Below are 20,295 nucleotides of genomic sequence, written 5' to 3'. Positions count from 1 at the left end.
ATCATCAGAGGTGACTGTGTGCAGAGGGTGCAGACCTATAAATACCTGGAAGTGCAGCTGAATGATAAATTGGACTGGACTGCCAATACTGATGCTCTGTGTAAGAAAGGACCGAGTCGAGTATACTTCCTTAGAAGGCTGGCGTCCTTCAACATCTGCAATAAGATGCTGCAGATGTTCTACCAGACAGTTGTGGCGAGCGCCCTCTTCTACGCGGTGGTGTGCTGAGGAGGCAGCATAAAGAAGAGAGATGCCTCACGCCTGGACAAACTGATGAGGAAGGCAGGCTCTATTGTAGGCATGGAGCTGGACAGTTTGACATCTGTGGCAAAACGACTGACACTGAGCAGACTCCTGTCAATCATGGAGAATCCACTGCATCCACTAAACAGTATCATCTCCAGACAGAGGAGCAGCTTCAGAGACAGACTGCTGTCACTGTCCTGCTCCACTGACAGACTGAGATCGTTACTCCCCCACACTATGCGACTCTTTAATTCCACCCGGGCGGGTAAACGTTAACATTATTCAAAGTTATTGTCTGTCTGTATACCTGCATTGTTATCACTCTAATTTAATATTTTCTTTACCAGTATGCTGCTGCTGGAGTATGTGAATTTCCCCTTGGGATTAATAAAGTATCTATCTATCTATCTATCTATCTATCTATCTATCTATCTATCTATCTATCTATCTATCTATCTATCTATCTATCTATCTATCTATTATTGCGGTAGTCTTATAATTAGAGACTTTTATTTTGAATATTTTGAAGTGTACGCCTCCTATTTGAGACGTGAAATTGTTGAGTCAGTTTGGTGAAATGTAGTTTCTTTTACATCTGCGGTTAACGATCTTAGATTGTGTGTAAGGGAAATGTGAGATATGAAAGTCATATTAAGCATTTACCGTAAAACAACAAAAAATGTAGACTTGCCATTTGGATACGTGATCCAATTACGTGATCTTGTTATTTTAAAATGCTAATAAGTATTTAAAAGTAAATAGCCATGTTCACAGAAAGTACAAAGGCTGTGAATAAATTTTATGTTATATTCAAAACCTTGATGTCGACTCGCGTGATGTGTATTTTGTTTGTATGTAATGTATTCTGTGTTTCTGAGTTTTGAAATCTACTTTTCATCTTTATAAAAAAAAGGTTACAGACAAAAAAAAATGAAAAGGTCAATACAGTAATTTGTAACCTTATATGCAGGGCTTGGTGGAGTATGTGAAGCGCATGCTGAATGTCATCTTTAGGCGTTACTCATTTCACTTTCGTTTTCGCTTTTTACAGCATGGATTCACTGCCGGGTCGAGCACCGAACGAGAAACGATAATTTTAAAAATCGAAATATTCGCGGATTCATTTATTATATACAGTGCCGTCTAAACACAAGACGACGAGGATGACACGGACACGGAATGCAGCACCAATTCTTCTAGCGTTAAGTGTCGTGGCAGGCATTTCGGGTAAGTTACACCGCTCTTACTTTTGCCAATTTTCTCTTAATCTTCTGCACATTGCAAAATATCAGAACAAATGAACAGTAACAGGTAGCTACACATCGATTGTGAATGTTTTTATTCGAGGCAATAATAATGCAACTGAAAAAGTAATAAAAGACTAAAGCCTAAAAATACTGGGCGTGGCCTTCATGCAGCGCTTACACCCTTTGTGTTAATAATATGGCATATTTAACATATTCATACATTTCAACACATCAGATTACACAGCGTATAAAAGGGTTTTACATAGAATTTCTGTCCCGCAGAGAGGACAGAGTTCAACACAGAAACCAAAAGCCCAGTCGGATTGCCGGAGTATGAAAAAAATGCTTTTCCATATAACTGCAATTATCAAAGCGACTTTTACAAACCACGTAAGAGAGCCGATTTACGATTTCATTGTTGTGTTTTTCTTATTTTTCAACAGAAAAGTGCAGTAAAGTAATTAAACACTAAAATAAACCGTCACCGTCTATAATTATTAAACACTCACGCACTCCTTTCACTTACCATACATACAGTATATTTACTGCCCTACCGAGTGTACACCTCCACTAAAGAAACTATAGTGCCAAAAGTCACTTATATGACATTTCCTCCTGAAGTAAATTAACTATTATACATATAATACAAAGGCAGAAATACATATATTGATATACTGTATTAGGATATACACTTTCACCTTTCCTGACAACAAGGTCTGTGGGAGTTTTCTGTACCAGAGAAGGTAACATCCCAGTGTGTCCTTTAAAACTGGGGTTTCAGACTGTTCAGGTACAGTTGTCTTAGGTAAACTTTCCAGCTCTTCATAGGCTGCAGCATCAACTATAGCTGAAATGTTTTTTTCAAATCCCTGTTTAGCTTCATCTCTTATCACAGAAGGTGGGTGGGTTTCTGGTTTGCATGCCTCCTCCAAGTAGATTCTCCAGTGTCTACTCTATAATACATGTAAGTGGTCCAGTCCTATTGACTGTTGTCCCAGGCTGCCTTTTCTCATGCCAATAATCCTGTACCAGCACATCCTGGCCCACCTGGAAAGTCCTTGTAGCTCTGTCATTGAAGTGTGCAAACTACTTGTACTCAATATCTCACCTGATGTTTAGCTTAATGAAGTCCGTATGTGATCTTAAGTTTCTTCTAGGAAACATCATTGCTGGGGTTTGTTCTGTGGTGGCATGCACTACATTTCTGTACACAAATGAAAAGTTATCTATCATTTGTCAGGGCATCGAAGCCATTCCCATGGGTGCAGGGATGACAAGGATGGTGCATTTTGTATTTTTTTACATCCAGAAGTCCTCTTTGTTAAATCCTCTATTTGTTTATCGATTTCTGGCCACCACATATAGCTACAGGCCAGGCTTTTCATTGTAATTGTACATAAATGTCCCTCATGCAGTGCATCTAATATGTTATGCAGTTTAACTGGTATGACCATACATAAGGGTTCCTTGACACACTGATAGTTGATCTTTTCTCTCTGCAAATGCGGAATTCAAGTCTGTATGCGCTGGCCAGCCTTTCAGAGTAACCTCATAAACTTTTGATAACACTGTATAAGTACATTGTAGACAAGCAACTGATTAATAACAGTGGTGTAAAACATATCAGCTGGATCAACAGCATCTGACTCCACCATGGTCTTCAGTAGCAAACGTGACTGCCCATCATCGGTTCTCATTTAATTTAATCCCTTTATATTCAATATCATACCAAGAAAAAGTAACCATTGCTGTAGTTGTGCTGATGTCATCATTGAAGCTCCCTTTCTACTGTAGAATTAAATATTGTGACTAAGGCCCAGTGATCGGTTTACAGAATAAATTTTTGGGTAAGTAGTGGTGGAATATTTCTACACCCCATATTAAAGTAAGAGCTTTCCAGTTTATTTTAGCATAATTACTCTCACCTGCTGTTGGTTATCCAGATTCCAAGCCTGTTGGCCTTTTTGAGCGATCCAGGAATGTATGTGATAGTATAGCACAAATGTCATATGGTGATGCATCACATGTCAGTTTGATGGGTAAAAAAGCTTTGAAATGTGTGAACACTACTTTTGATGTTACAAGTTTTTTATCTTTTGAAAAGTTTATTCACAACTGCTTGTCCACTTCCCCAGTGATCCAGTCAGTGGCAATCCATGTAGGGGGTTTAGTACTGTGGACAGATTAGGAAGAAGCTAAGCTTGTGGTAAAAATTTATGAGACCAAGGTAAGAGTGAAGCTGAGATACATACTTGGGTCATGGTGCCTTAATTAAGCCCCAGTTTTATCTTGTGATTTATGTAGTCCCGTCTTTGTCTATGACATGTCCACAGTAAGATCTTGTCTTGGAAAAATTCACACTTATCCTTATTGACTCTCAAACCACATTCAATTAATCTAGTCAAAACTGGCTGTAAATTATTGAACTGTATATATACTAGTCATTAAGCCTGTTACAATAACGGGCGCTAGAACAGTAGTGCATAAACATTAGTAGGAACAGTCTATATTAAATGGCAAGGGACCTTGACCTCATTCTGTTTGTTGGTCGTATTTTTCTTTGTCTTTCTGCCTTTCTTTTGTTGATGTTTACTTGCTGAGCTGACCGTTCTTCGTGGGCTGCCGCCGTGTATTGTGTGTCTTTAATTTTCTGTGACAGTAATACTGTCTTGTACGTCCGCTGGCTTGTACGTCCGTAATATACCTTTAATTTTCTCTGGCGGTAATACAGGCGTGCGCGTCAGTAATATGCCTTTAATTTTCACTGACAGTAATATAGGCTTGTATGTGGCTGTAATATGCGTCACTGTATTGTGTACCTTTAATTTCCTCTCGCAGTAATACTGGTTTGTATTTCCGTAAAACACCTGTAACTTTCTCTGACAGTAATATCGCGCATCGCACTGCGCCCCGCGCATGCGCACTTCACCAGAAGACACACACACATGGACACCTGGACGCACACAGGGATTTTATTAAAGAGGATATATATATATATATATATATATATATATATATATATATATATATATATATATATATATATATATTATATATATATATATATATATATATATATATATATGGTATATATACACTCACCACCACTTTATTAGGTATACCTTGCTAGTACTGGGTTGGACCCCATTTTGCCTTCAGAGCTGCTGTAATTCTTCATGATATACTGTAGATTGAACAGGGCTCTGGAAACATTCCTCTGGGATTTTGGTCCATATTGACATGATAGCATCATGTACCTGTAATTGCTGCAGATTTGTTGGCTGCACATCCATGATGCAAATCTCCTGTTCCACCACATCTCAAAGGTGCACTACTGGATTGAGATCTGGTGACAGTGGAGGCCATTTGAGTACAGTGAACTCATTGTCATGTTCAAGAAACCAGTTTGAGATAATTTGAGGTTTGTGACATGGCACATTATCCTGCTGAAAGTACCCATAAGAAGACAGGTACACTACGGTCATAAAGGGACAGACATGGTCAACAATCATACTTAGGTAGGCTGTGGCATTTAAACAATGCTCAGTTAGTACTAAGGGGCCCAATGTTTGCCAAGAAAATATCTATCTCCCACACCATTACATCATCAGTTTCTAAAATACTCAGACCAGCCTGTCGGGCACCAACAACCATGCCACGTTCAAAGTCGCTTAAACCACCTTTCTTCCACATTCTGATGCTCGATTTGAACTTCAGCAGGTCGTCTTGACAGCGACTACATGCCTAAATGTATTGAGTTGCTTCCATATGATTGGCTGATTAGATATTTGTATTAACAAGCAGTTGAATGGGTGTACCCAATAAAGTGGCCAGTGACTGTATATAACCAGCACTGGAATATTACTGGATGAAATTGGATGAAATCCAATGATGCAACCAGCCTTGAATTCTATGACCTCCCAAAAATACATAAAACCCCTCTAAAATTCAGACCAGTTGTCAGCCTAAAAGGTGGTCCAACTTATAACTTATCTTAAGGACTTTTTCAAATGCTCAAACTATTAACATATGTTTCAGAATACTGTATTCTGTTAATAGCTCTAAAATGGCATTGCATCGTCTGAAAAATGTATCCATTGCTGAGGATGAGATCACGGTCTTGTTTGATATCATGTTGCCTTACACCATGATTCCAATTCATCTGGCTACAGAAACTCTACAAACAAAGCTAAATAACGACCCCCACCATAACGACATGAAAGAAGTTAGCCACGAACGATATCATGCATCTAGTTTCACTTTGCCAGAAAACTTACTTTCATTTGAATGGGAAATACTACAGACAAAAAGAAGGCATGTTAATGTGATCTTCATTATCAGGACTCTTAGCAGAACTAGTAATGCAGCTATTTGAAAGCATGGCTCTAACTCAGTGCACACCGAAATTTTGGATATGCTATGCTGATGACACATTTGTCTTATTAAAAACTGACCAGCTGAATGATTTCCATAACCACATCAACGCAATATTCCCTGTGATCCAGTTTACTATGGAAAAAGAAATAAACTGATGCATCAATTTCTTGGACATATCCATTAAAAGAGGTAACAATGCCACTGTTATTACAGATGTTCATCGTAAGAAATGTTATGCAGACAAAATATTACACTTTGCTAGCAATCACCCCTCATCACATAAACGGAGCTGTTTTAAGACACTATTTAGAAGAGCTCACACCCATTGTAATACCAAGGAGACTAAAAAGAATGAAAGTTGCTGTCTTTTTCAACTGTTCACATCAAATGACTACCCAGCATTCATCAGACAATGCTTACATAGGAAATGCTACAGACCCCAGCAAACAATCGGCTTCCATCTGACCCCCCATTCTACCTGGCACACACTTCCTTATCATCACGGAGTATCAGAAGCTACAGCACATATCCTGTCCATATCAAGCATCAAAATAGCACACAAGCCTACAAACACTCTGCAGCCAGTCCTTTTTAATGCTAAAAGCAAGAAATCAGCAGCAGAGAAATGGAACGTGATATACACATACCATATGATTCCTGTCCAGCTGAATACTTGGGGCAGACATCAAAAAAACTCAACACATGTATACAGCTCAGAAGAAAGGACCCATGGTCTCTGATTTACACAGATACAAGTTCAACCAGACACAAATTTAAATGGGACTCAGTTCAAGTAAAATTCAAGGCTAATACTGAAAGTGCCAGAGAACAGGTTGAAACGTGGCTATCCAATGAAAATGACATTAACAGATATTTGGACATGAACTCAGCATATGGAGACTTGAAAAGAAGAACATGCACATATAAATAAGACTTTATGACCAACACCCTCAGAACTCCACCTCATCAATAAATGTATATATTTACTGCTCTACCAAGTGTACTCTTTCACTGAAGAAACTACTCCTAAAAGTCTTGTGTACAGTTTAATTGTCCTATCAGGAAGTGTTTTACCTACTGTATCATGAGTCAGGGGAAGCATTAGGCAAACTTATGCTTAAGCTTGGTGTTATATGCAATCTGGTGAATAGAATGCTCTCTCTTTTTTTTACTTTATTTTATAGAAGGCATTTGTTAATTTTAGGAACATCATTTTATAAAATTAGGTAAGTTGTGGAATCATCAAGCCTAACACTCATTCTGGTCCTCACTGGACTGAGTATTGTATGAGTGTGTCATATTTAGTAAGCATTGTTGCTTCAGATCCAGTGTCCTGTGTTGTTTGCACTTTTCTTTCTAGGTCTGCTAAATCTTTTCCCGAGGTTCACCAGTTATCTCCTTCAACATTCCAAAAATGTGCTTATTTCATTAATTGGTAATTTTACATAAACCCAATGAGGGTGTGAGCATAACTCATAGTGATGTATTGTTGCTCGATATAGGCTTAGCTCTTGATCAGCTCCCCTGGTATCCAAAAGTGGACTTGAGATCCTGTATAAGTACAGTATTTTATAAATGTAATTATTCTTCTGTTCATAGAATGTAAATATAAACACTTAAGTTATATTTTCATGTATTATTATTTGTTAACAATAATTTTTTATAGTTTAGCCTCTAGCACCTTTCATTAAGAATTGTGATTCTCAGAGGTTTTCAGACATAAAGTCAAAAATTCAGTGGGCCAACTATGGCCAGCAGTCTCTTTTTAGTGTAAAGTTTGTGATGTAATTACATTTATTTGAATAATTTTCATTTTAGGTGGCAGTATGGTAGTAAAAAAATATTTTTTTTACCACTGTAAAAAAAACTTCACAAAGCTCCAAGACTATCAGAAAGGACTCCTTTTTGCTCTCCGCGGGAGTAGCTCTGCTGCAACCGCCCATAGGAAGGCTGCTCGCATCATGAAGGGAAATGGGGGAAAGCCCTCGGGAGCCCCATCCCTGGAAGAGTCGAAACCGTTGGAGAGCCAATAGTGTCAGGTCTGTTGGGGATAGGAACTGGTGTGGTGCTGAGGCGTCGCCTACTGCACGGCAGCACTCGGGTCCCAATTTGAGGTGGCCCATACAGGTGGGTGCATGGAATGTCTTGTCTCTCCGGCAAGATGATCATCTTCCTCTGTTGTCAGAGGAGCTGCGTAAACTCCGCATTTCAGTGGCAGCACTCTCTGAGGTACGCAGACCGGGGACTGGCCAGATCTCTGTAGGTGGATACACCTTTTATTGGTCTGGTCGGTCTGATGGCTGTCATACTCAGGGACTTGCTGTTGCTGTATCAGATTGGTTTCTTCCGATGGTGTCCGATGTCACTCCTTTCAACGAGCGTATTATGGGACTCAGATCATGGCACTCCCTGGGTGCCTTGTCTGTTGTCTCAGTGTATGCTCCGACTGCGGTGAGTGATGTCTCGGCAAGGGAGACTTTTTATTCGCAGCTTCGTTCGGTGGTTGATGGGTGCCCACGGGGTGACACTCCTCTGGTCATGGGCAACTTCAGTGCAGCCACTGGCACTGACAGGGCTGGCTATGAGGATTGTCTTGGTCCCCATGGGTCTGATGACCGTGGTGAAAGTGGCTCCATGTTCCTTGACTTTGCAAAAGGTCAGGGGCTGCGGATTGCTGGATCCTGGTTCCAGCGCCCTGAACCGCATCGTTGGACTTGGTACTCCAGTACTGGTGGTGCGGTGAAGGAGATCGATCACATCCTCATGGGCAGACACTGGAGGCTCTTGCAAAACTGCAGGGTCTACAGAAGTGCCAAGTTTGTGAATTCTGACCATAGACTTGTTGTTGCTACTCTTAGGATCCAGCTTAGGTCCAGTAGGTTACCACCTGCTAGGAAAATGAGTCTGGACTTGGCCAGACTCCAAGCCCAGGCTGATTCTAATGAGTTTGCACGCAGTTTGTGTGAGGAACTTACAGATTTGGGAACGACTGCCGATCTTAATGTGATGTGGGACACCTTCCGTGACAAGACCCTGAAGGTTGCTGAGGGTTCTGTTGGTGTTACCGTTCCCAGGAGGAGGTGTTTCATCTCGCAGGGCACCCTGGATATCATTGAGAGGAGTCACAGCGCACGGCTAAATGGCAACTCTGGGCTGTACTAGGAACTGAGAGGGACAGCTGCGAGGGCTCTGAGGGCAGATAAAGAGGCATTTGTTAGAGGAATCTGTGCTAGCAACCCATTTCCTGCTTACAGAGGAATCGAAGCATTACGCACATCTGAATCTGTTCCTCAGAGAGTCGCAGTCAGGGCGGCTGATAGAACGGTCCTTATGGATGACACTGCAGTTGTGACCCACTGGGCTGGCTACTTTGAGCAGTTGTTCAAAGCTGATACTCCGGCTAGGACGTTGGATATCTCTGGGTCCACGGTTCTTGGGGCTGATCCTCCAATTAGCTGTGAACCACCCAATCTCACTGAGATTGCACAGGTGGTGAACCAGCTGAGAGGGGGAAAGGCTGCAGGGATCTGAAGTATCTGGGGTGAACTTCTCTAGGCTGGTGGTAAGGCTGTCTCTCCTAGCATTGCAAGCAATCTTTGCTTCCATTTGGGAGACTGGCATCATCCCAACTGACTGGAAAACGGGACTCATCGTCCCTATCTGGAAAGAGAAGGGTGATCGCCTGGATTACAGCAACTACAGGGGGATAACACTGGTCTCGGTGCCGGGTAAGGTCCTTGCTAGATTCGTCCTCAATAGGATCCGTGATCACTTGCTCACCTACTAGCGACCGGAACAGTCTGGTTTTACGTCTAAAAAGTCTACCATCAACCGCATCCTGGCACTGAGGGTTCTCATAGAGTGCAAACACGAATATTGGCAGAGTTTCTTTGCAGCCTTTGTCGTTTTTCACAAAGCGTTTGACTCAGTTGATTGAGCTGCCCTGTGGGACATCCTAAGGGTTCGCGGGATCCCCTCGAGGTTGCTAGATATCATGGCTGGCCTGTACACTGGTACTGTAAGTGCTGTGCAGAGTGGAGGTAGGACCTCTGTGTTTTTCCCAGTTAATTCTGGGGTTCGTCCGGGGTGTGTTCTTGCTCCTACTCTGTTCAATGCTTGTATGGACTGGATGTTGGGCAAGGTCGTGGGGTCCAGCGGTTGTGGGGCATCTGTTGGTGAAGAAAGATTCACGGATCTTGACTTTGCTGACGATGCTGTGATCTTCGTGGAGTCAATGGAGGCTCTGATCGGGGTGCTCGAGAGACAGAGCGAGGAGTCTGAGTGTCTGGGTTTGCGAGTGTCCTGGATAAAAACCAAGATCCAGGCCTTTAATGACCTTTTGGGCACAGCCATCAGCAGTGTGTCTGTTTGCGGAGAGAGTGTTGACCTTGTTGAGAGGTTTACTTACCTTGGCAGTGACATTCATGTCTCTGGTGACTCTACCTGTGAAGTCAGTAGATGGATTGGAAGAGCATGGGGGGGTGTCATGAGATCGCTGGAAAGGGGTGTGTGGCGCTCCCGATATCTTTGCAAAAGGACGAAGGTCCAAGTCTTTAGAGTCCTGGTGCTTCCTGCCTTACTATATGGTTGCGAGACATGAACGCTATCCAGTGACCTGAGACAAAGACTGGACTCCTTTGGTACTGTGTCTCTCCGGAAAATCCTTGGGTACCGTTGGTTTGACTTTGTGTCGAATGAGCGGTTGCTCATGGAGTCCCGAATGAGGCACATTACCTGCATTGTGAGGGAGCATCAGTTACAGCACTACGACCATGTGGCGCGTTTCCCAGAGGGTGATCTGGCTCATAAGATCCTCATTGTTGGGGCCCCAAGTGGCTGGACCAGGCCAAGGGGTCGCCCACGTAACACCTGGCTGTGGCAGATAGATGGTCATTTCTGGAGGGTAGGACTGGACTGCATGTATCCCTGGGGGGTTGCCAACCAGGATCCTGAGCTGTTTTCGACGTGTAGTGGGTGCGGCAATGTACTGTACCAGTGCATGCACCACAACTTGACTTAACTTGTATGGTAGTACAGTTATTAGTACTGTTCTCTCATTGATCCCTGGCCCTGACTTTTAATCTCTGTTGAGTGGAGAGTTTTAGCAATTAACAAGCGACTTTAAAATAACATGTACATAACTTACAACATACATTTTTTGCATATTTCCTAAACCGCCTTTTATTTGGCTACTTTATGAGCGAGTATCAAGCACTGCTGTATTTTGTTAACACCATCCTTAAACTTACCTACAAAACATCATCATTAGTTGATTGAAAAACAATCAATTGACTATATTTTCATTGTAGGGTGACTTTTTGGTCCATGAATTGCATGAAATAAACATGTGAAACATAATATGAAATCAATATACCATCATAGTATAATGAACAATTAAGACAAAGCATATAACACAACAGCGCTGCTGCCTCGCAGTTGGGAGATCTGGGGACCTGGGTTCGATTCCCGGGTCCTCCCTGCATGGAGTTTGCATGTTCTCCCCGTGTCTGCGTGGGTTTCCTCCGGGCGCTCCGGTTTCCTCCCACATTCCAAAGACATGCAGGTTAGGTGGATTGGCGATTCTAAATTGGCCCTAGTGTGTGCTTGGTGTGTGGGTGTGTTTGTGTGTGTCCTGTGGTGGGTTGGCACCCTGCCCAGGATTGTTTCCTGCCTTGTGCCCTGTGTTGGCTGGGATTGGCTCCAGCAGACCCCCGTGACCCTGTGTTCGGATTCAGCGGGTTGGAAAATGGATGGATGGATGGATATAACACAACATTGGACAATTATTGTTTACAAGTCAAATGCAAAAGAATTGGCAGATTCCCACTGTAAAACAAAGCCCCTCTTTGGTAAAGATGAGTTTGTACTTATTTTAGATGACAGCAGTTAATTTTGTATTGCCTTTCTGCCCAGTTCATATCACCTATGTTTGTTTTTCTGTGGAATTCTGTATCATTTGCAGCAAACATGAGAGCTTTTTTGTTCCTTGGCAGGCACCAAGAACTAACTGATTATCCATTGTTTTTGTCACCATCTCAGTTTGTTTTAGGCTGCTTATTTTTATGTTTCTCTTAACACTAGAATTACCATAGCCAACGAAAAAACTCGTAAATCCAGCCCACCTTTAATCCCTTCGCACCTTTCCATCAGCGTCTTTTGTCTCCTAAATGTGTCGATAAGTCCAAGCAGCCTATTATACCATCCCCCCACCACCACAGAATGGACAAGAAGTTCTCCCAGTTCCTGTCTTGACTGATTATCAGGAAGTGAGCTACCCAGAATTGTAAGGGGAAATAATTTAATGTGTGTTTTATGTGTACAGCAGTCTATGTGAACACATCGTTCAAACAAACATTTTTTATGTTTTAGTAATTAGAAAATGTAGACATGAACTGTATAATGTGTGAAGCCTGAAGTCCAAATATCAAACACTTTCACAAAAGGTGCAAGTACAATACGATAGCTTCTGTGGTGCTATGGTTAGAACTGCCAACTTATAATCCGGAGGTCGTGAGTTTTTACTATTTGAGTAGTGATCTGCTCTTATTGTTAATATTATGCAATTAAAACATACATTTGATTTGTGTCTGTAACAGCCAGTGTAAATTTATAGTACTTGTAAAAGCTAGCGTTTTCTTTTTCACTTTTATTCTCTCCGTCACGATTACGATACAACACCCACCCCCCACCCCAGATCTGACGCGGTTACTTTTTATCTGAAACTGGGAATAACTAGATGTGAGTGGTGTTTTGAGACAATGGAACTGGAAATTCTCTGATCTGGAGGGATAAAAGCTGACACACAAACGCTGGTGAATCTGCCTTCTTCGTATCCCACCATCACTTGAATTTTTTTTTTATTCATTTTTATTGAGTGTTCCTGCTCATGCTGAATTAGTATGCACCTTATGGTCCATGATGTCAAAGCCGCACTGACAAAAAAACAGAGACATAGGTATATATGATATTTGGAATAACTCATTTTATGACCTGTATAGTACATTTCGGAAAACATTGTGGCACTGATGCAACATTATTCATATTCATTCACATGCCTCCTTGCACTTGTAATCAGTGACCGTGTTTTTTTTTTTTTTTTTTGATCTTACCCATGCAGTCTCCACTTTTTGGTGCACAGTACTGTTTCTTTTGTACTCCGGGACATGCAGAGGAAAGAATAGTACAAGAGGTCAGTTCTGTGCTATACACAATCATCAGATTCAAATGTTAACAGTCCCCACACACCCAAGGGCCGTCCTTTCTACGTTTACGACATGTGTACCTGTTGCAATGTACACACTTCTCTGTGCTGTGGTTACTTTTAACACTGAAGAGGCTGGGGGGAGCGGCGGTCTTGGAACAGAAGCTTGTCAATATTGCATCCTCTTTTGCTTTATCCATCGCCTTTTCTTGTAAGTAGTGACAACGAAGTTCCTCTGCAAGGTGAGCAAAGAACACTCTTCTTTTCTCAGTGGCCCCTGTGCATGCCTTGCACAGAACATGTGCATTCATTGCCGCCAGCTCAAGCTTGTTATAGCACAAGCAACCGGCCATCTGCGTGCTCCTGCTTGTACTGAATAAGCTCATGCCTTCTGGCGCACGATGTCAACGCAGCACCTTTGATCAAGTAGGGAAGTGCAGCCAAATCAGATAGATGACGGTTCATGTGTATAATTCATAACTCTGAGCCTTTATTAGAATATGCGTTGATGTGGCTTTGTTTTTTTTATTATTCAGTTTTATTATCTCAGCCGCGTTCACGAGCCCAAACACCCCCCCCGCATCTGACACTGCTGTTTTCACATAGACGTGCTATAACAGAGGTAAATTCAGATCATGACGACCCTTCTACATCGGATGCAAGAATGTACATCGCACTTTTGCCATCGCTGTACTTTGTATATGTACATGGGAAGCTCTGCAGTATACTTGCAAAAAAAAAACAAAGCTAACCTTTACAAGTATCATAAATTACACCGGCTGTTACAGACTGAAATCAAATGTATGTTTATATTCTAAAATAATAAGAAAAAAAGCAGTTCACTTCTCAAAACGGAGTCGTGTGGGATCGAACTCGTGACCTGTTGATTACTAGTCAGGAGTTGATACTGTCGCGCCACAGAGGTAGTTGTAGTAAACGCTTGTCAATGTTGAATGCTAATGCGGCTTTTTTTTTCTGCATTTATATTTTTGAATAAAAGCACACTTGTTCTGTTATATTTGTACCTTTTGTGAAAGTGTTTCTTTGGTATTTGGACTTCAGGCTTCATACATTATATAGTTTATGCCTACATTTTGTCATTTACTACTAGAATATGAAAAACGTTTCTGTTTTAAAAATGTGTTTACACAGATTACTGTAGAAACGGAACGCACATGAAATGCGAGTGTTCCAAATAACGATCTATTATTTCCGCTCTAAAACTCCACTTCACTCCCAGATAATCAATCAAGGCATAAGCTGGGAGAAGTTCATGCACGTTCTAAGTTGGTAGGGGGATGGAATAGCCGGCTGCTTGCAGCTTGTGTTTATCGGCACATTTAGAGTACAAAAGACACTGGTGGAGAGGTGCGAACGGATTTAAGAAGCGATTTAAGGTGGGATGGATCTACAAGTTTTTTCGTAGGCTCTGGTAATTCTAGTGTTAAGAGGGTCAATGCTGTGTATTTGCACTGAAGAACTTTTTTTTGTTATTTATAATTTTTTATCGGTTACTTGTTGTCCCTTCTCAGGGTACTGGCCAGCAGCTCAGGAATATCTCAGCCAAGCTTCACTCCATTATGCCTACTGTTCTGGAAGCCATTAACTGATGAATGAGGCACTACAACCAGTTTCTGTATGATGTGGGTATACCCACCATGTTTTATCAACATAAAAAAGCAATTTGCAGCAGAGACTAGTTCTCTTAACGTAATCAGTGCACTTTACTGCACTCATATTGAATGAAGGGCATCTAGTGAAAATGAAATTGCTTTTGTTAACCATAAACAGTTATATTCCATTAATTCACTAGTCCTCTGTGATACCAAGATAAGACCGGCAGACCACATGGCTCGGTGGCCTGGGTCAACCCGTGATTCATTTATTGTGAGGCAAAATAGCTTTGACAGTCATAATGGTATGGTGTGTGTTAGCTCGTTTGTTGTTAAGGTAACTGGTAGAACCCTTTGTTTTTCATATGGCCTGTACTATTTATTCACTGTAACAGTATTTATATTATTACATATGCAATTAATAGTTGCTGCCTGCACAGACATTGGTGCCTTAGACCTTTCCCTGATGCCCAGAATGCAGAGAGACGCTATAATGCCACACATAATCTTGCATAGTCAGTTGTGGATTGCTGCTTGATACTCTTGTGCAGGTGGCAGTGTCTCAGTGCATTGGAAGGAGGTCATTCTTATGGCCAAGTTCAGCAGAATCAACATTGCATATGTATGAGGTTGATTAGAATAGTTCATGTATGGTTGTTTCATGGCAGTAACCAGGCTTAGTTCGAGGCATGCTCATGTATGCACAGTTACAAGATGATTATGATTTATAAAGGTAAATTATGTGGAAATGTGCCAACGCCATGTTTTAACAATCTGATTTTTTTTTGGTGTACACATTATCCCATTTTTTGGCATTTACATATTTTAATGTTCACACAAAATTTTACAAATAACACCCCTGTAGACTGACATGGCCACTTCAGGGCATTAACATTTTTGTTTTTAAGACATTCCTATACAGCTTTTGCTTCATATTTGGTGTACAGGATTTTGCTGCATTCATTTTACCATCACAAGCCTTTCAGGATCTAAGAAGCATCTCCTTACCATCCTTCATGGCAGGAATGGTATATTTTTGAAAATGTGCAGTGTTTAGCTTATCTCAATCATGTCATTTATAAAAATGATTTAAGAAGCAGGTTATTATTTTACACAAGTGATCCATTACAACCAAAATATGGTAAATAAATACTTTTACTAATTAACCCAGTATATAATAAAACAAATGTGTGTATTAGTGAATAATTAGTCAGAGTAACAATGCATTAACTGTTTTAAAGACAGACATATATTTAATGTCCAAACTCCTCCTGCACAACAATAAACGTACTGTATAACATCACTAACACACAATCACTAACAATGAGATAATTTCAGTCTACTGTGAAATCAGTTGTTATGAAGTTCAACAAAAATGCTTTTAATGTCGCGAGAGACGCATAAGATTAGCAATCCTCAGATCCTTCAAATAAGTAATGTTTTGTTCTTCCATTATATCTGCTACTCATGTCATTTAAAGTTCAACTTCTTTGTCACACTGCTGCTTCTGACAAAACGCAGTTTCCTCTCTCCATTGAATCTTACGGTCATTCTTTCCTCTTCGAAGGTTTTAGAACACTCCTCCCATGTACAAAAGCCTACTTTGTAAAATGAAGCCAACATATTGCATGTAATATGTGCTGTGGTACAGTGGGTAACATTGTCCTTTACCCCAAAGTCATGCTTAATAAAAATTAAAAGGCATATTTAATATAAGTCTTCATAGAAATTGAACCAATCTTACCTGTAAAGTATTCTGTATAGTTCTCAGCATTGCCACTATTGGCAAAACACCTGTCAACATGACCTGCACCAACTGATTTTCAGGAAATGTTATAAAGTCAGTATGTTGGTGAGTTAATAAACCTCAGTGAAAGACTATTTTTTGCAACCTCTCTTCAGTGATTCATTCATTGTTCGGTTTATATGAAAAAAAATGAATTTGCTATAACTAATCTTATTTTATGGGGAAAAAATCTAATCTTATTCTTTTCAAGTAAGGTTAGAAACAGAAAGTAATCACAATTTGATATTTTCCAGAATTGTTTGGCCTTAGTATATAATTGTTAATGTACTGTAGTGGTTAGCATTGTTGCCTCATGGATTCAAGAAACTAGGGTTAAACCCCGGTCCTGTCACAGTTGGTGTGGAGTTTGCTTGTTCTCCCTGTGTGTATGTGCACTTTTTTTCTCAGCTACTCAGGTTATCCTCTCACATCTTAAGGAAGACATGTAAGTTAGATTAATTAGAGGCTTGCTGATAGTTATAAATGTATATATTGTAGACCACCATGGCGCGTACAGCCACCCTACCCAACACAGACAGGCAGAGACATGAGTTTGCAACACAACACACATTTTATTTAAAGTTGGGGAGCATTTCTCTCTCTCCACAGCACAGTATCCAAACACAATTCACAGTCTTTTACTCTTCTTCTTTTCTCTCTTCCTTGTTCTGTCCTTCCGCCTCCTCTCCCTCTCCCTCTCAGGAAAGCTTCATCAACCTCTTCCTGACTCTGGCTCTTTGAATGAGGGAAGGCTGTTCCTTTTATTTAGATCCTGGGATTGTTCCAGGTGGCTCATCAGTATTACCTGGAATCACTCCCAGGTGTGGTAGAAGTTCACTAAAAGGCTCTGCAGCTCTCCCTGGTGGCCCCTATGAAACCCAACACGGCTGTACCAAATTCCAGCTCCCAGCGTACCCTGCGGGAATCTGTGGTGCCACAGCCACCCAGAAGGGCTGCCCTCTAGTGTCCCAGGGGAGGTATTGCCTCTGCGATGCTCTCTTCCCCCCTGGTCCTTCCATTCCATTTGCGTCCCGGCTGGGTAATGGCCGAGGCCACCCGTCATAATATACATGACTGAGTTATACTGTAAATGAGTGTAGTTGCATGAGAGTGCTTGACTGAGATTTTACTTGACTGAGTGCTGCTTTGATATTTTATTGGCCACTGCCACCCTAAAGTAGATTTGAAAATGGATGGATGGAAATGTACCACATAGCAGCATGATACAGTACACAACAAAGAAAATGGACACATTGCACTTAAATCATTTAACAAGCTGGTGTAGGTTTTGTATTTAGTTATGGCAGAAGAATTACATATTGTATAGCAGTCATTTAGCAGGCAAGTAATGAAGGTGTATTTTTCAATTTTGACAGAAAACTTAGTTGAATTGTGCATTTTTTTTGGTCACAATGAGGAAGGACAATCTTGTAATTGGTAGCTACAGTATTAAAAAATAAAAATTAATTAGTAAATTGAATTACCATTATTAAAATTGACAGTAATTAAAACACATTTTGTAATGTTTAAGATGATTTACACTGATTTGTTTTGTGATCATCTGGAAAACATTCTTAAAATTATATTTTGTTGACGACTGAACAATATGAGTTTCCCCCTATACTGCTTTTGAGTGATTTGTTATAAAGGAGGGATTTGACCATTAGCACAATCGCCCTTGCTCAAGTTAGATAGGCTTCTAAGAGCATGTCCTAGTACACTTTGTATTAGGACACATTCATAGGCCTTGATTTTGGGTGATGCATTGATGTGCTATCTATATCTATAAAACTGAATGTCTGCCTGTTTCCTATAGAAACTTACATCTTTTGATCAATCTAGACCAAATTTTGCTTTGTTGCTCTCTAGGACCATATGGACAAGACAGATTAATTTATAATTCAAAATTTTGATTCTGGAGGGGACTAAGTGTTTTTTTTTGAGCTACAGTTTGTACACCAATGCCGCTTGTTGGCTCAAAGCAAGTGAAATGAACAGAATAGCTTTACTTACCCAGGCCACGCCACATGCTGCTTCTCTCTACTGTAATAATAAAAGAAGTATCGTGCTTTTGCAGGGTGGTGTTAGGTAAGGTTTGATCGAGAGTGCAAGTGCAACGCAACACAAAGGAAAATCAAAAGGGTTGTTGTTTTAACTCCTGCTTTGTGAACTTTTTTAATAATTTAAGCACAATGAACCATTTGCTTTTAACTAAGTGGACAAGTCAGACATGATAGTGTTCATTATTACTATCCAGCAAGGAGTTACCACGATTCTGGAATCCAATCAGCCCCAAAAAGAACAAATTATTGCCTTACGAGAGCAGACACATTGATAAAGTGGCAGTGTGGTTGATGGATGGGACAGCTAGCAATAACAAGAGGGTCACTATTTAAAAAATACATCAACCTTTGCTTACTTTCCTTAACCCATTCTACAAATATATCCTGGCAACACTGGGTATTTTGGCTAGTATATTATAAATGATAAGTTAAAATAATTGGTGAGAACACATGCTTTTGTGTAGTTTTATGAATTTCAAAATTAAACTCTGGTAACTGCTCAAAAATGCCAACATTCCACATATATACTGCACAAAAGATGCTGAACATCTTTTGATTGGTTTTTAGTAATTAATTGTAAAATTTACAACTTCTATAAACACAGTTATATTGCAGAATCCATTTTAGTAATTCGGGATTAATGATTTTGACACTAACCTGGTTTCTTGGTCTGAAAGAGAAATTGTGTATTTTAACACATTAAGGTGATGTGTTGTATGTTGTCTGGACATCCAAGTAAGAATTTCATTATGTTCTGTATGTTACCACTGCTACTGTTCCCACTACTGCTACTACTAATACTTCTTCTACTACTACTACTTTCTTAGCAGAGGACAGTTTTCTAATACTATACTATTAACTTTCCAAAGCTCCTGCTCACTTGTTACATAAAGTGTCAGCTGCAAGATCTGTCAATAATTTTTTTTTATCTCCTTGTTATAGGTGAATCTATTCTCGGTTTAATAAATGAGACTGTGACGTTTCAACTGAAAGTTGATGAAATTCCTAAAGGGATCACCTGGAAATTTAACGAAGACAAAGTATGTGAAATAGACTCTACCGGTGATGTTTGCTTTTCTTACTATAAAGGTCGAGCCAACATAAACAAAACTAATGGATTTCTTACAATTTCAAACTTAGTAAATAGTGATGCAGGAAAATATACTGCAGAAATACATCAACCTACTGTAAAAGAATTCATATTCCAGCTGGAAGTACTTGGTGAGTATTTTTTGCTTTTGCTGTTACTTAGTTGAATGCAGCTTGTGATCTGCATAATAACATTTTTCTATTTCTTTTTTATATTTATTTTATTAAAAGTAAGTAACATTCCATACATTCAAATCAAACTAAACAAAACTAAATTCAATTCAACCCCCTCCCAAGTGAAAAAGAGGAAGGCCAACATACAGAGTAAAACTTTTAAGAGTAGAAAAGAGGGAAGAGAATCCTTTTCCCCAATGTAAATGTAGTACTAGGGTGTTGTACCATGTTAGCCATTATGAATGTAGTGAAAAGTCAAACAAAATGACACCCTTTATTGGCTAAAAATATTACAATATGGAAACATTCGCGGCAACTCGGGCCCCTTCTTCAGGCAAGATGTAATCATAATGTTTACATCTTGCCTGAAGAAGGGGCTTGAGTTGCCTTTCGAAAGCTTGCATATTTTCATCTTTTTAGTTAGCCTATAAAAGGTATCATTTTGCTTGACTTCTCACTATACCCAATGCAAATGTTTATTCTAAAATGTTATTGATTA

The 20,295-nt window shown here is 40.2% G+C and overlaps 1 protein-coding gene across 50 annotated transcripts in view; it reads left to right on the top strand.

The window, feature by feature from the left end:
• The first annotated feature begins 1,240 nt into the window (after positions 1-1,240).
• The window catches only part of LOC114650835 (uncharacterized protein DDB_G0286299-like), a 121,429-nt gene continuing 102,374 nt past the window's right edge, over positions 1,241-20,295 (top strand). For 19 of the 50 annotated variants that reach the window (XM_051925709.1, XM_051925716.1, XM_051925725.1 and 16 more), the window contains exons 1-2: positions 1,245-1,473; positions 19,476-19,754. In XM_051925709.1, coding sequence (XP_051781669.1) covers positions 1,410-1,473; positions 19,476-19,754 — 343 coding nt within the window. In that variant the 5' untranslated portion in view covers positions 1,245-1,409. Of the gene's footprint in view, positions 1,474-19,475; positions 19,755-20,295 lie in introns of all 50 variants that reach the window. The other 31 variants (XM_051925687.1, XM_051925690.1, XM_051925698.1 and 28 more) reach the window with 5 other exon arrangements.

The sequence above is a fragment of the Erpetoichthys calabaricus genome, chromosome 4 (genome assembly GCF_900747795.2).
Source record: "Erpetoichthys calabaricus chromosome 4, fErpCal1.3, whole genome shotgun sequence".
NCBI classification, from domain to species: domain Eukaryota; kingdom Metazoa; phylum Chordata; class Cladistia; order Polypteriformes; family Polypteridae; genus Erpetoichthys; species Erpetoichthys calabaricus.
This window is presented reverse-complemented; position numbering and strand designations above follow the sequence as displayed.